This window comes from Hyla sarda, chromosome 6, assembly GCF_029499605.1.
Source record: "Hyla sarda isolate aHylSar1 chromosome 6, aHylSar1.hap1, whole genome shotgun sequence".
Taxonomy (NCBI): domain Eukaryota; kingdom Metazoa; phylum Chordata; class Amphibia; order Anura; family Hylidae; genus Hyla; species Hyla sarda.
The window spans coordinates 88,283,778-88,300,531 of NC_079194.1; the positions used below are offsets into that span (position 1 = coordinate 88,283,778).

At 38.8% G+C, this 16,754-nt stretch overlaps 1 protein-coding gene across 5 annotated transcripts in view; it reads right to left on the reverse strand.

The window, feature by feature from the left end:
* Window positions 1-16,754, reverse strand: part of WNT5A (Wnt family member 5A) — a 44,372-nt gene that overhangs the window by 13,747 nt on the left and 13,871 nt on the right. For 2 of the 5 annotated variants that reach the window (XM_056524388.1, XM_056524385.1), the window contains exons 2-4: window positions 11,639-11,772; window positions 10,709-10,956; window positions 5,945-6,237 (exon numbers count right to left, since the gene is read on the reverse strand). In XM_056524388.1, the coding sequence (XP_056380363.1) occupies window positions 5,945-6,237; window positions 10,709-10,956; window positions 11,639-11,718 (621 nt within the window). In that variant the 5' untranslated portion in view covers window positions 11,719-11,772. Of the gene's footprint in view, window positions 1-5,944; window positions 6,238-10,708; window positions 10,957-11,638; window positions 11,773-12,063; window positions 12,146-12,200; window positions 12,220-15,167; window positions 15,187-16,754 lie in introns of those variants that run through there. The other 3 variants (XM_056524387.1, XM_056524389.1, XM_056524386.1) reach the window with 3 other exon arrangements.

A 16,754-nucleotide genomic window follows, 5' to 3' on the forward strand; every position in this document is an offset into this window, starting at 1 on the left:
CAGGTTTTGATAAATCTCCCCCATTGAGGTTTTTAAACTGATAGTGAATCCTGCATACAACCAGTCAGAGGCTTTATGCCCAGGAGAGACAATTACAGTGAGTGTGTTAGGGTCCCATGTGACAGGAGTGAATCCCCTATCCACACGTTTTGGTCAATAAGTGCACTGAGAACCTCAATTTTACTTTTTGACATTAAAGGGGTACTCCGGTGAAAAACTTTTTTTTTTAATCAACTGGTGCCAGAAAGCTAAACAGATTTGTAAATTACTTCTATTAAAAAATCGTAATCCTTCCTGTACTTATTAGCTGCTGAATACTACAGCGGAAATTATTTTCTTTTTGAAACACAGAGCTTTCTGCTGACATCATGAGCACAGTGCTCTCTGCTGACATCTCTGTCCATTTTAGGAACTGTCCAGAACAGCATATGTTTGCTATGGGGATTTCCTTTTACTCTGGGCAGTTCCTAAAATGGACAGAGGTGTCAGCAGAGAGCACTGTGCTCATGATGTCAGCAGACAGCTCTGAGTTTCAAATGGAAAATAATTTCCACTGTAGTATTCAGCAGCTAATAAGTACAGGAAGGATTAAGATTTTTTTGTAGAAGTAATTTACAAATCTGTTTAACTTTCTGGCCCCAGTTGATTTAAAAAAAAAAAAAAAAAAAAGTTTTTCACCAGAGTACCTCTTTAAATATAGAGTGCTGCTGCAGCAGCCTTCTATTTGGATGGATAGACAGATAGAATTCAAATAGAGAAAGACATGGTCGCACATCCACAATTTGTAATTTGATCTACTTGCTTCTCAGTATAAATTCAAAAAACTAACAGGTTGTTAATATACATTTTGATCAAAAAGTACAAGCCCACTCGCCAAGTCAAGGCCACCTAGTCAGTCAGAGTGGGTCCCCAACGTCCCTGGCATAAAATGGCGTAGCACTGGGCAGTGACCACCACCGCCTCAACACCAGTGCCCACAGGGGGAACGACCCACTGGCAGAGGGGCCTCAATGCCACTCAGACCAGTCCCAGGGTCATGCCCCCCCCCCCCAATAGACAAGGTGCCACGGCAGCAACGGACACCGCACAGCACCAGTGTGAACAAGGTGTAAAAGCTCAATTACCATGTGCTCCCTTTCAGAGTGGGTGGCTGCTAGAAAAGAAGGGGCCCTGTTCAGCTTCCTGCTAATTTATATAACTGCTGATCCATAGATAGATAGATACAAATTTTAGGACCTAGTCTAAATCTTTACACATATAACTTAGTACTGGGAAACCTGTCTGGAGGATTAGGAACTCCAAACACCAACAAGTCTGTTATCCAGCAAGGTTAAAGGGTAACACAGCATTGCATTCATCCTGACGCTACAGGTGCCAAGTCTAGACCTGTGCCTTCTATTCCTCTTCTTGGGCAGGCACAATGAAGAGAGATGTACCCGCCACAGCCTCTGCACCCATTTCATCACAGACTGTCAGCACCTGATTTCCCAGCTTGTCTGCCCCACACAGTCACTGGGCCTCTGGAGGTCTAGGAGTGATGTATAGTCTCTGAGGACACGTGGCGGCCCTGGGTGTCAGACTCACTCACGGGATAACAGCAATGCCCAGATGACTTAAAGTCGTTTCATTCTGCTTGTCTTGCTTTCAAAGTTATATTCCTAGGTTATGCAACATCTTTATTATTAGCTTATTACTGTGCTGGATAACACTTTACTGACATCATAGGACCGAAATATTCCTAAAAGGTTCACTTTATGAATAGACTGTATTTCTCCTTAGAAGAAGAATTGGTCGTACCACCTTAACTTTTCACCTCAGGATTAAAAGGACTACAGGCCTGTCCAACCTTAAAGGGGTACTCCGGTGGAAAAAAAATAAATCTAAATCAACTGGTGCCAGAAAGTTTAACAGATTTGTAATTTACAAATCTGTTTAACTTTCTGGAGCCAGTTGATATATCTAAAAAAAAAGTTTTTTTCCTGGATAACCCCTTTAAAAAATAAATAAAAGTTTTCCACCAGAGTACCCCTTTAAGCAGGTCAGAAGGGCATCAATCCTTCTATGCCGGTTCCTACATCCTTTTTTTGCTAATCTTTTGTTGCTTCTAGATTGGGGTAGCCTGTATAGGTTAGCCTCACTCATGACAAAAAGGAATAAGCAAGGGCGCTATTTCCAGCCCAATAACACATAGCCGTACTGACCTGTATATATATGTTTTTTGAACCTGTACCCCTACCCTAGCCAGACAGAACTTCTCTCAATGATTGCACATAGGATAACTGAATCGGGATCTAGGGGGAATGGCTAAATAAAAGTAAATTCCAGTCTTAAATTAAAAAGCCACAAGGTTGATATGTAATTTGATGCCTCCATGAGTTATGTGCGATGTGCACCGTGTATAATGAATATACTTGGCATATCCTGCTTTTGTTGGAAGCTCAATAAAAATAAGTTTTAAAAAATAAGGCGCTAATCACAGGGTCCAGTAAATAGAACAAAGAATTCGGGTAGACCAGAAAATGCAGATTTTCCACTCACTCTTCTATGTCACTTACAAACTGCGCTTACTCACAACTAGACATGTCATTTTCTAGGTATTCTCAATAAAATCTTTTCTTGCAGTAGGCTTAAAGGGGTACTCTGCCCCTAGACATCTTATCCCCTATCCAAAGGATAGGGAATAAAATGTCTGATCGCGGGGGTCCCACCGCTTGGGCCCTCCACAATCCCGGCTGCGGCACCCCAGACATCCGATGCACAGAGCGAACTTGCTTCATGCCGGACGACCGGCGATGCAGGGCGAAGGCTCGAGACATCATGGCCACGCCCCCTCAATGCAAGTCTAAGGGAGGGGGCGTGATGGCAGTGCAGTCACACCCCCTTCCCGTAGACTTGCATTGAGGGGGCATGGCCATGATGTGGGGTGCATCAGTGACGTCATGAGCCTCCGGGCGCTGCACTCGACAGTCTAAACGAACGCCGGGTGCAGCAGGGAGATCGCGGGGGTCCCCAGCAGCGGGACTCCCACGGTTAGACATTTTATCTCCGATCCTTTGGGGATAAGATATCTAGGGGCGGAGTACCCCTTTAAGCATTTCTTTCATGAATACAATCCCTGTCTATGTGTCCTATTAAGAATATGTTGATAACTCAAGACCCTTGATCTATGAAACAGAGTGGTAAGATGCTCAGAGGAGCTCCTATTCTGAGGAACTTGGTGTCTTTTCCCCATTAAAATCAGCTATCTCCCTAGAGAACCGGGAGCAGACCCTGCATCAGCAGCTGGATCACTGTATGACCTGTGTCAACAACCCCTTGTAAATTCTGGGTAAAAAGCCTCCTGACCTAGTGCTGCTCATGCCGGTTAAAGTTCATTACAGTGTATCCCAGTAGGCCGTTTCCCAGCCTGTGGCTCTCCAGCTGTTTTAAAGCGCAACTGTCATGAACTTCGGGCTACATAACCTACACAGCTTTTTCTACTGTGTGCAGATGGTGTGTACAGAAAAGTTTCTACCTTATTTCTGCCGGCTTTTATCGCGCCAAAAAATGCTTTTGATCGCAGCCATACACAGTCGGATAGGTGTGGCGCGAGGTACGCTATGCCCCGCCGCCGCCACGCCCACCCCTGTAAGTCAGCACTGGGACCGCTGTGTGATTGACACACAGGTCCCAGCACATACGCCCCTCAGCTCAGGTAACAAGTGCCGCGGCGAATGGTATCCAGGCAAGTGCTCACTCCCGCCCACTCAGTGCGCCTGTGCAGTGCTGGAGACAGAGAGTGCACGTCCTCTTTGCCTCTAGTAATGGGGACTGTCCTGCGTGCGTTTGCAGGAGACAAGACAGAAGAAGCAAGAGGATAGCAGGCACTGAGTACAGTACATAAATTATAACTGAATTAACTTGTTTTTGGCTCACACGTTAGCCAAGCTGAGGAACACGTGCTGGGACCTGTGTGTCAATCTCCCATCGCTGACCTAGCGGTGGCGGGGCATAGCGTACCTCACACCATGCCTATCCGACTGTGTGTGGCTGTGGTCAATAACATTTTTGGGGGTGATAAAACCGGCAGAAATAAGGTAAAAACTGTGCTGTACACACCATTTGCACACAGTACAAAGGCTCTGTGTAGGTTATATGGCCCAGAGTTCATGACAGTTGTGCTTTAAAATTTAACTCCCATCATGCCCCGACAGCCTTCAGGTGTTACGAGAGTTGTAGTTTTGCAACAACGGGAGAGCCACAGATTGGCAAACCCTGCAGTAGGCAACACTCAATCATGAGGATTTGCTCCAATATATTAGTGCGGGTGATATCATTACCTAAAAACGGACACGTTGCAGCATATGGTCAGCAATGAGAAGTATTGGGTCTGTTTTAATTTTCTATTTCTGGATGTGAAGAAGAATGTATAAATTTACTGACAGCGAGGAAAGATCTTGAGTAAGATAAGGAACTGGTTATTGGTGCTTAAGGGGTTATGTACACCCCTTATTTCAACAGATTTCTGATGCATCGAAATTTGTATATTTAGACACAAGAACAATATACAAAAGGGAGGGCACCGAAATACTAGGCTGGCATGTCGTCTTTAAAGACCTAGCGAGTGACCAGAATAATGTTCATGATTCATATGGACCACATCTGAGGACCCCGGCAAACGTTACACCCAAGATGGGATTTGAACTAAACCACATAGCCCAAGGACGAAGGCAGACAGAGGCAGCACAACACTACTGCTGTATGTTTCTACTGTATGCAATCCTTTATACACAATCATATATATCCTAAGAGAATATATACTCACTAACATACCTTTTACAGTTATTTTGGTTGCTTCTAAAGGGTTTATAGGGGAAAAGCATTGATAGCATATGCAGTTACTAAAAGGAAGGAGCTATGGCACCCCAGTGTGTGAAAGGTAGAGCTACAGTGCCATGTCCAGTCACATATATAGGCAAGAGGCCGAGCCTTGATAGGTATTTAAAAGGGCTGTGACGATTGGTGAACCCCATTACTTTGTTCATCGTAGGGGTTTGGATCTACACAAATCATACAGCACAGGTCTATTCTTAGGATAGGCCAGCACTGTTTTTCCCTGGAAAACCACTCTTTAACCACAGGTAACAAACCATAACTTTTACTGGCACTGCCAACTAGGCAGCTTGTATTCTGTGGCTAAGGAGCAACCGGCACATTAAGATATATCAAATCTGTAGAGCTGAAGAGCCGATTTCGTTGACCAGCAATAGAAAACTTAAAAAAACTTTAAGAAACAGGCTAGTGTGTTAGACCCCGGCGGCAAATGTCAAGGAACATTGGCTACCAAGTTTCAATGATTCGTCCAGCCTTCTCAATATATAAATTTTAGGTGGAATATAAGCCTGGGAAATTTCATTTGGCTGTAGAACAATGTGGGGGCGCGGAAATCGTGTTGGGGCGAGAGATTGCTTATACAATGCTGTCCCATCTATCACACTGGAGAACCTTAAAGGGGTACTCTATTGTTCCAGAAAGTTAAACAGATTTGTAAATTACTTCTATGAAAAAAATCTTAATCCTTTCAGTACTTATCAGCTATTGCATGCTCTAGAGGAAGTTCTTTTCTATTTGATTTTTTTTTTTTTTGTCCGATGCACAGTGCTCTCTGCTGAAACCTCTGTCCATATCAGGAACTGTCCAGAGCAGGAGCAAATCCCTATAGAAAGCCTATCCTGGACATGGACAGAGGTGTCAGCAGAGAGCACTGTGATCAGAAAGAAAAGAACAACTCAACTTCTTTTGGAGCATACAGCACCTGATAAGTACTGGAAGGATCAAACATTTTTAATAGAAATAATTTACAAATCTGTATAACTTTCTGGCTCCAGTTGATTTGAAAAAAATTGTTTTCCACCTGAGCACCCCTTCAATTCACAGGATCGAATGCTTTGATAGAATTCCTTACCCTCCTTCCAGCTTCGTTGTTGTGTATGTTCATCATGATCCTGGCGTTATCATAGGATCCTTTCTGGTAAATTTTCTCTCGTTCCCTTGCGTCCACAAATTCCTTAGCAAATCTGTAGCCATAGTCTAGATTATCCCCGCAGCCTCCCCAGAGCCAATCCCGGGGTAGATCCTTAGGGCGGGCTGCCCTGCTGCAGCCACACGTCGACAGCTCCCCCTCTCTGCACGCTCTGCTTACTGCATTCACCACTCCCGCAGCACTGATGGCATAGGTGAACGCCGTCTCTCTGCTCCCTGCAAAACATTAGAACGATGGCAAATGAGCAAGAAGGTTTCTAGAATACCATTGTCTTATATGGAGAATATATATATATATATTAGTATATACACACACACACAAACACGAAAAAACATACAGTATATCTATTCTTAAAGATTTAAAAGATGTGATGATAACCATTAAATCAGTAGGCATCAATACCAGGCAAATCGAGATAAGCCAAGGGTGGGGTAGGCAGAGTTCTCAAGGGGACTCTTACTTTAATTTCCATATATAGCATACGTCTATAGAGTCTGTCCATCATGGAGGTCATTGAACCCTGACATGGGTAGGGTTACATAAAATTACATACATGGACATAATTGGTAGATGCCATGGCCTACTGAGCTTGGTCGGGCCATAGGTATCTTGGTAAACACACTGTATGCCAGTGGTCTCCAAACTGTGGACCTCCACCTGTTGCAAAACTACAACTCCCAGCATGCCCGGACAGCCAACGGCTGTCCGGGCATGCTGGGAGTTGTAGTCTTGCAACCGCTGGAGGTCCACAGTTTGGAGACCACTGCTTTATACCTTTCAAACCATGTAGAGGTGTGCATAGTTTTATCCTTATTTTTTTTTTATTTGTTTATTTAAAAAAAATGCATTATATTAAATATTTACACTCTAAAAAAGAATATGTTTGATGATTTAAGATTTTTAACCAGTGCCGTATTCATAAACACCAGGGCATTCTCGGATTACGCCCCCTAACAGGCACCTTTTGTAACTGCAGGTTGAAACAGTTTAGCCAATTTATCTGTGAATCAGAATTGGAAGAGGTTCACGGGGGTGGAAGCGATTTTGGGCTTTTTCTACATTTTCTTCCCACACTAGTTCCCATTAAATGAAAACAAGATGATTTGAGGAGTTACATGTGCGGAGGGTTACAATAACTGCACTTAACCGACTTTCCAAAATAAATGTCAGGCAGAAATAAAAACACAAGATCCTTAAATCTGATATCTTCTTTTTTTTTTTTTTCTGTTCCTTCCTATCAAACGTTGTGCCATCTCATCCTTACTTTGAATTTTATTTTTTTTTTCTTGTTAAATCATCTCAGTGTTTATCTCTAAATGGACTTTAAAAGCATTGAAATGGAGTATTTAACCCGAAAAGCCTGCAGAAGGTTTGTATTAAAATTAAGAAACAAGTTCTGTTCACTTTGTGTAATGTGAGTGTTCTGTCTATATGAATGCCATATTGTCCGCAGTCCTATAGAAAATGCCATAGGCCATCTGAAATCCAAGGAGAGAGACAAAAAAAAAATCTTGATTCAGCAATGAATATAAACCACTTTAACTAATCTGATCCCATAGAATTTATTGGAGTGTGAGGCGACCACAGCATAATTCATCTTAGAATTTAAACATTAATATGTATTTAGGGTAGCAGCTTATAGAAGATTGAAATATTTTAAACACAGACTCTCAGGGAAAAAATATAGATCTTAAAACAAAAAAAAGAAACAAAAAAGGTGTATATATATTTATTTTAACACTTTGAAATAATGTATTATTTTATTTTTTTTATTTATTTAATTTAATGTATTTCATTTCTAATGTATTCCTAGTTAGTTTCCTTCATTTGTATATCATTTGTTTTGTCTTCATTTTAATATAAATAAAAATAAATTATATATATATATTTTTTTATTATTATTATTATTATTATTATGTTTATTTTTATTATTTTTTACTTTTTTAAACATCCCGTTTCACTAGTCCATTGTAAGAAAACATTGTTAATAACTTTTTTTTTTTTCCTCTCACAACATATTTGCTGCATTCAGTGGAACAGATGGAACGGATGACAAGAAAAAGCCGGTCTTATTCTTATTTATTTATTTTTGTTCATTTCGTAGTCTCTGTATAGAATAGGTATTAAATGTATAAACGGAAACAAGTATTAAAGCATTAGATGATTTCTATATCTGAGATAGTTGCACATAATGAAACGTTTCATTATGGACCCTAGAAACATATTTCATATAAGAAAAAGAAGAAGAAAAAAAAAAGGGCTGGAGTGAAATATTATAGCATTATAGCCGTGTAGGCCCTAGCTGTGGCCTTCTGACAAAGAATACACGATATTATTTATCCACACAAGCACGCACTTTGGATAGGAAAATATACAACGTGCAATCTTTGATAATTGTATGAGACATGTGGAGACATATTGATATATGAAATTACCAAAAATCGCAGCAAAGTGCCTACAAAAGCACATTAATTCTGTAATGCAGATCATCTTTAAAGCCCAGCAATTTTACATTTCAGCTAATTTCCCAGAAATAAAATCATACAACTTGCTGTCCCCAACCCCCACTTTCTGAAACTTAAATATAGTGTGAGAGTCCAGTTTCTTGCAGTGGATGAATAGTCTCTTCTCTATCCCAGTCTGGGACGCCGCCTCCAAATACCTATTAAGCCCTCTTAGCGCAGTAGTTAGTTTAAGTGGCTAATTGCCCTTATAAATTACTTCTTGTTTAAAAAATAGGTTTATGCCGGGATATTAGGGAGATTTGAAATATAGAGAAAGAGTCGGGAGCGTTCAACACCAGAAAATCCCCAAGGATTCAGACTGTCACAACCTGCAGGGAGGCTCCTGTAAGATCATCCCAAGTGTGGAGCTGCACTAAAAGGACTTTAAACCACATGTAAACAAGATGGAACAGAGGGGAGAGAAGACATGAGAGATGGGATCATGTAGCAACACAGCTCACCCTCTCTGTAGAAATGATATGTGTGAAAAGAGGATAAGACAATAATTCCCATAATAAGGTCATTAAACTGGGGCAGGAACCTGAGATTCAGTGTTACATTGTGTCATCATGATGATGAATCCATAGGGGACAGGTGGGAAAACTAAGTGACCATGATGAATGATAGATAGGAGAGATATGGAGAGATAGATAGATATGAGATAAAACAGTGTTTCCCAACCAGGGTGCCTCCAGGTGTTGCAAAACTACAACTCACAGAATGCCTGGACAGCTAAAGGCATGCTGGGAGTTGTAGTCTTGCAACATCTGGATGCACCCTGGTTGGGAAACACTGAGATATAAGATAGATATGAGATAGATATGAGATAGATAGATAGATAGATAGATAGATAGATAGATAGATAGATAGATATGAGATAGATAGATAGATATGAGATAGATAGATAGATAGATATGAGATAGATAGATAGATAGATATGAGATAGATAGATAGATAGATATGAGATAGATAGATATGAGATTTAAGATAGATAGATATGAGATACATAGATAGACATTAGATAGATAGATAGATGGATGGATATGAGATGATAGATAGATAGATAGATAGATAGATAGATATGAGATAGATAGATATGAGATAGATAGATATGAGATAGATAGATATGAGATAGATAGATAGATAGATAGATAGATAGATAGCAAATATGGGTGCTCACTCCAGAACACTGCCCATGGGTCACATCAATAAATGTAAAAAAAAATAAAAAAAGAGGAAGCACTCTAGGCTTGCAGTGATGAAAAAAGATGGACGCTTTATTCACCCACGGGTGCCACGTTTTAGCCTTCCTTCATGGAGCCTTTCCTAAGCTTCAGAAAGGCTTTATGGAGGTACGCACCCATGTGTGAATAAAGGATCCACCATTCTTCATCATTACAAGTATGAAGTACTTCCTTTTTTCTATGATGGATGGATTTAAAGATAGATAGATAGATAGATACACAGATAGATAGATACACAGATAGATAGATACACAGATAGATAGATACACAGATAGATAGATACACAGATAGATAGATACACATAGATAGATAGATACACATAGATAGATAGATAGATAGATAGATAGATAGATAGATAGATAGATAGATAGATAGATAGATAGATACACAGATAGATAGATAGATACACAGATAGATAGATACACAGATAGATAGATACACAGATAGATAGATACACAGATAGATAGATACACAGATAGATAGATACACAGATAGATAGATACACAGATAGATAGATACACAGATAGATAGATAGACAGGCATGCTGGGAGTTGTAGTTTTGCAACAGCTGGGGGCACCCTGGTTGGGAAACATTGCTTTAGATAGATAAATAGATAGAGAGATTAGACGTAATGTTGATAAGACTCTATGCAGCTCTTATATGTACTGTAAAATAGTATTTAAATACTGTACACTGTAAAATATATAAGTGCTCAGCCAAATATATGCTATATAGGTTCTGTATGAGACAAATACACAGATAATTTAAAAAAGAAAAAAAAAATCCTTTACACATCAACATCTTATACACTGTAAAACTTATATAGATTATTTGCAACATAGATAAATAGATACATTTCACATAAATCCCAACAACATTCAATGGCAATAAATACACATAAAATACAATAGATGTTCATTCTTAGATCTGTTCTTACCTATTTGCATGACTCTGCCAAACACTGAAGTGTTATCCACTGTGCTACAGTTCCACCTTCTGTGCCTAAACTGGTACTGGCATTCTTTGATGCCAGTTTTTGCCCCCTCCCCGATGTATTGCATGTGGTCCTGATAGAGCTGACACAGCTTCTTCTGCCCCTGTGAGAGCCCCGATAACTGGCTGCAGAGAGGTTGTGCCCCGATAATGTACACTTCTGGGAGCTGGACAGGGTTCATTGCCAGAGACCTGCACAAACACAGCATAGTGGCCTCCATTAGAACACGTACAATCTGATCGTTCATACAATCTATTCAGGTGCACCGCATACTCAGCACTTATAATACAGCATAGCAAAAATAGCAAAGTGTTTAATGTGCTCCGTTCTATCACCCACGTGTTCCGATCGATACAACAGCGATCCGATCGCATGCACGATTTACAGAAGATAAAAGTGACATGCTCTCTGTGTCATAGAAGGATGTGAACAATAAACGAAGGAAAGTCACAATGTATAACAGCGATGAACACCCAATATGATACATCCAAGGCCGATTAGATCGTTTACACTATTGCAAGTTGACAGCATCGGGAGCGACAGGATAACTTATATCGCAAAGACAAACTAATGTTATTCATTTGCAGGGCTGAATCGTCCACCTGCTACGATACAACCACAATATGATCGTATGCGGAATGTAGATGTTAAATATACAATGTGTGAAATAAAAAGCAATGTATCTCATTGTAATGAAAGCACAGCACAACCACGTACAGCAAATGATCGTCCACGATCTACAGCAGATGCATCGGACACTCTATACTATTCTATGCCGACAATACAAGTGAAAAATATTCTACAAACAGGAATGGAGAAAAATGATCTATGAAACACAATAGAAACATGTAAAATAATAAATAAGGTGCTCACCACCATGAACTGGCATCCACCAACCCCTGAGAGACACAGGACAATGTCAGGAGGAGGAGCAGCAGATAACTGGAGACCATGGCTCCCCCGGGGACCCGAAAAGATCCTGTCTTCAATAACAGCTCCAAGGATGGCTGAAAAGAGCAATGGAACAGCGAGAGGAAGTTGTGTTTACATGTAGAAGAAGGATTACAGTAAATAAAACTAACATTAAAAAAATGAAATATTTTAGTAGTTATAAAAGAAGTCATTATATTCACTATGCCATAATATATATGTGTGTGTGTACATACACACACATTTACACTATATAGAATATATATATATATATATATATATATATATATATATATATATATATATTACATTATAAACCACTGAAATGTGTGTATATGTTAAATTATGGGCACCAGAATTCCACCTACATAGTGAATGGAGCCCTATGCTGTGTATCAGTCCCAGCAGGGTCCCTGTGTGTGAGGATCTCCAGTGTCTCTGCCTGCTCTGTGTGCTTGTTGGTATCATTTATATGTGCTAATAGATTTACAAAGGATGTCCAAACCCTGAGACAGGGAAGCTCTAACGAATAACATTTGGATTAAGCAATCCCCCAGCTGCCAGCACCAGCCACACATCTGCTCCAGTCCCTGCTGCTACATATACAACACATATACATGGAGATAGGGACTGTGTCAGCTCCTAATGCAACCTTACAAGTGGACTACAAGAAAGATGGAGTACTATGACTGACATAGATAGATAGGAGATAGATAGATATGAGATAGATATAGATAGATAGATAGATAGATAGATAGATAGATAGATAGATAGATAGATAGATAGATAGATAGGAGATAGATATAGATAGATAGATAGTTAGATAGATAGATAGATAGGAGATAGATAGTTAGATAGATAGATAGATAGATAGATAGGAGACAGATAGATAGATAGATAGATAGGAGACAGATAGATAGATAGATAGATAGATAGATAGATAGATAGATAGGAGACAGATAGATAGATAGATAGATAGGAGATAGATAGATAGATAGGAGACAGATAGATAGATAGGAGACAGATAGATAGATAGATAGATAGATAGATAGATAGGAGACAGATAGATAGATAGATAGGAGACAGATAGATAGATAGATAGATAGATAGATAGATAGGAGACAGATAGATAGATAGATAGGAGACAGATAGATAGATAGATAGATAGATAGATAGATAGGAGACAGATAGATAGATAGATAGGAGACAGATAGATAGATAGGAGACAGATAGATAGATAGATAGGAGACAGATAGATAGGAGACAGATAGATAGATAGATAGATAGGAGACAGATAGATAGATAGGAGACAGATAGATAGATAAGAGATAGATAGAGAGATAGATAGATATATATGAGACAGATAGATAGATAGATATGAGATAGACAGATATCTTTCTATCTATCTCATATCCATCTATATATGAGATAGAGAGATAGATATGAGAGAGAGATATGAGATAGATATGAGATGATAGACAGAGATAGATATATAGATATGATATATAGATAGATGTGATAGATAGATATAGAGAGATAGATAGATACTAATCTTGTTCAGCTTCCTCACATTTGCAGAACCCCTTCCCCTCCCCAATAAAGCCAAGCTTCCCAATCCATTCCTATTATCACTAGAAAGGGTTAACCTCTGTCCTCTCATCTGGTTTTACTTCTTCTCCAGGATATTGGAGAACATAAGACCTGGCAGTGAAGAGGTGCAGCAGTTCCTACCCTGGGCCGGTCCCAGCCCACCTCTATTCTGCTCATTGCTGCCAGTTATTTCTTGCCAGCCACCTCTATTTACCCTGGGTTCTGTATTCTCTGCCCACCCTCCTCTGCCCTCAGTCCAGGGCATTGTGTGGCTTCTGACTGCTCACATAGTGTCAATGAACAATCACCCCCGATCAGGATTCCTAGGAGGTCTCTATTAATACAATACAATGTTTCATGGTAGAATAGTATAGTAACGTGTTACCCGAATTGGGGCACTCCAGCTGTTGCAAAACTACAACCCCCAGCATGCTGGGAGTTGTAGTTTTGCAGCAGAGTCATCGGTTGGGAAACACTGCACTATAATATATTCTAGTACAGTGTTTTCCAAACAGTGTGTCTCCGGCTGCTGCAAAACTACAACTCCCAGCATGCCCGGACAGCCGAAGGCTGTCCGGGCATGCTGGGAGTTGTTGTTTTGCAACAGCTGGAGGCCCACTGTTTGGAAAACACTGTTCTAGCGTATTCAATACATTACATTGGTATTTATATTAAAATATAATGTACAATACTAGAATAGATTTTTAAATCATATGATTCTATATTTCAGGACAATATTGCATATAATAGAGATATATAAAAACAAATATATATCATCAATGCATATTAGGAAGTTGCATGTAATCGCTTTGATACATTGTATCATTATAACTGTATATTACTGCATTATAGAGTATACCAGTGTTCCCCATCCTGTGGCTTTCCAGCTGCTCTAAAACTACAACTCCCATCATGCTCCCACCAGCATATGTGATCCTACATAGCATATTCTGTCTAAAGCCAAAAGTATACTGTATCCTACGTTGTGCTTCTAGATTGTATCATTTATTGGAATATGCCATCACTTGGTATATATACATATTCGATTATTCTATATAATAGCACAGTAGCCTTTTGTTTTGTTATTTTTTCTTGTTTTTTTAAATAACACATTTTATAATATTATAGCTATATGTATATATATTACAATATAAAAAAATAATAATAAAAATAGTACAATATAAATATATATATAAAATTTATATATATATATATATATATATATATATATATATATATATATACACACATTTTATTTTTTTTATAATATTTTATATTACATATAACAAGTCTCTTTTAGGGAGTGATATTGTAGTAATTTGTTACATGAATATATTTTTTTTTATGACATTATACGATCTTAACCCTTACTTGATCAAGCAAAGGAAGAATATATGGATAAAAATATAAAGAAAGACAAGACTATAGCAAGAGAAAATCTTGCAGATGCCATCACTCAACTCAAATATATTATAAAATTTTTTTTTTTTTTAAAAGTTACCCATCGTTTTTGCAACTTAAAGAGAAAAACAAAATCTACAAGCACATGATTGAATAAAAAACAATATATATATATAGATAGATACACACACATAATAGAAGTATGGAATATAATAAAATACAATGAATATATATATATATATATATATATATATATATATATATATATATATATATATACACACACATATATATATATATATATATATATATATATATACACACACACACACACAATAGAAGTATGGAATATAATAAAATACATGCGATTAAATGTATTCACTTTGCACCTTCGCCCGATGACACTTTCATTGAAAGGTAAATATTATGATTATTAGTTACAGTGTTGCAATATAAAAGATACATTTGGAATTATATTCACCTACAGTTCAGAGGTTCTATTTACTATGCAGATGTTCTTAAGATTTTTGCAAAGATTTCGATCTGTACTTTATCGTTTTCCTGATCTGGAATTATAAATTGGGACTCGGATCTACAATTCGATAGAAATCGTTCTGAACAGATGTAGCAGATATTGTATAACTTGCACTACATACAGTATAATGGGAGTTTCCCGCTAATAATAAGACAAAAAGAAATACATCCAGGCAATTCTAAAAGTATCAGTTTACGAATGAAAAGGAAAATAGAATTAGGAAATGTATTGTCCGGATCGTATTAGAATTTATATTTCTGTATTTGCGGCCGCTTCCTATATTACCGATGTGCTGACTCTAATGACAGTCTGACACAAGGGGGCGCTCTTCCTGCGCCTTGAAATCTTTATAGAGGAGAAAGGTGCAATTAATTTCTGCTCGTTGTGTGTTGGGGGGGATGGGAGAGGAAAGAAAGGGGGTTGGGGCACTTGTCAAAGTAGCATACAGGAAATTTATGATTACAAGAAACTGGTCTGAACATGGGGCGACTTCAGGTGGCCGAGCAAATTGGGATTAAATGTAGAAGGCTGCTTAAACTGGGGCTGCTTGTGTACAGGTCACCCTGCTAACCAGTAAAGGCAACAACATTACATCAATATATAGAATACAGATTTGGGTCTAGTAGCTGCAACTTTGTATAACTTTGTATCTTTTCCCTTTAAATATTGAGGAATCCCCAGAATATGTAAAGTGCCCTATTGGAGGCATCATTGGCTTGTGCCCCCCTGTCCACTCAATGAGATAAGTGAGATGTTGACCAGGGCCACAGATGTCCAGGGAATAATCGCATTCTAAGTGACAAATCTCCTAATTGTTTGTGCAAAGAGCAGATTAGGTATCAATTGAAAATCATTAACAAGTTCAACTAGACCTGAGGCCATGTACAAGCTAAAAGACACATTCCACCAAGACCTTGAATCTTAAAGTAGCTGACCCATACAACAGTGTTCCCCAGCCTGTGGCAAAAAAAAAAATAAATAAAAAATAAAATAAAAACACTACAACTCTCATCATGCCCTAAGATTTATGATGGGAGTTGTAGTTTTGCAGGTTGGAAGGGGAATAGTGCCATAAGTATATCCTAGGATTGACTATTATGGAACTATAAAGAAGATGCTATTTTCACAGACAAGAAAATAGTCATCATGGCAAATCCTCATTTCTATAAAGCAGTGTTTCCCAACCAGTGTGCCTCCAGCTGTTGCAAAACTACAACTCCCAGCATGCCCGGGCAGCCTTCGGCTGCCCGGGCATGCTGGGAGTTGTAGTTTTGCAACAGCTGGAGGCACACTGGTTGGGAAACATTGCTATAAAAGCAAAAATTCTCCAAAAAGTAATAAAAGAAAAAAAAAGTTAACCAAGTTTTAAAGTTTAACAATAACTGCAATTACAGCTCTAGCCCATTAGGGTGCAGCAGAGGTTACAAGTTGTCCAGCGCTTACCTCTATTCTACTTCATTCACCCACTTTTTACATAGGGGATGGCTGAATAAAGTTCTATACATTATGGAGGCTGGAGTCCTAATCTTGACC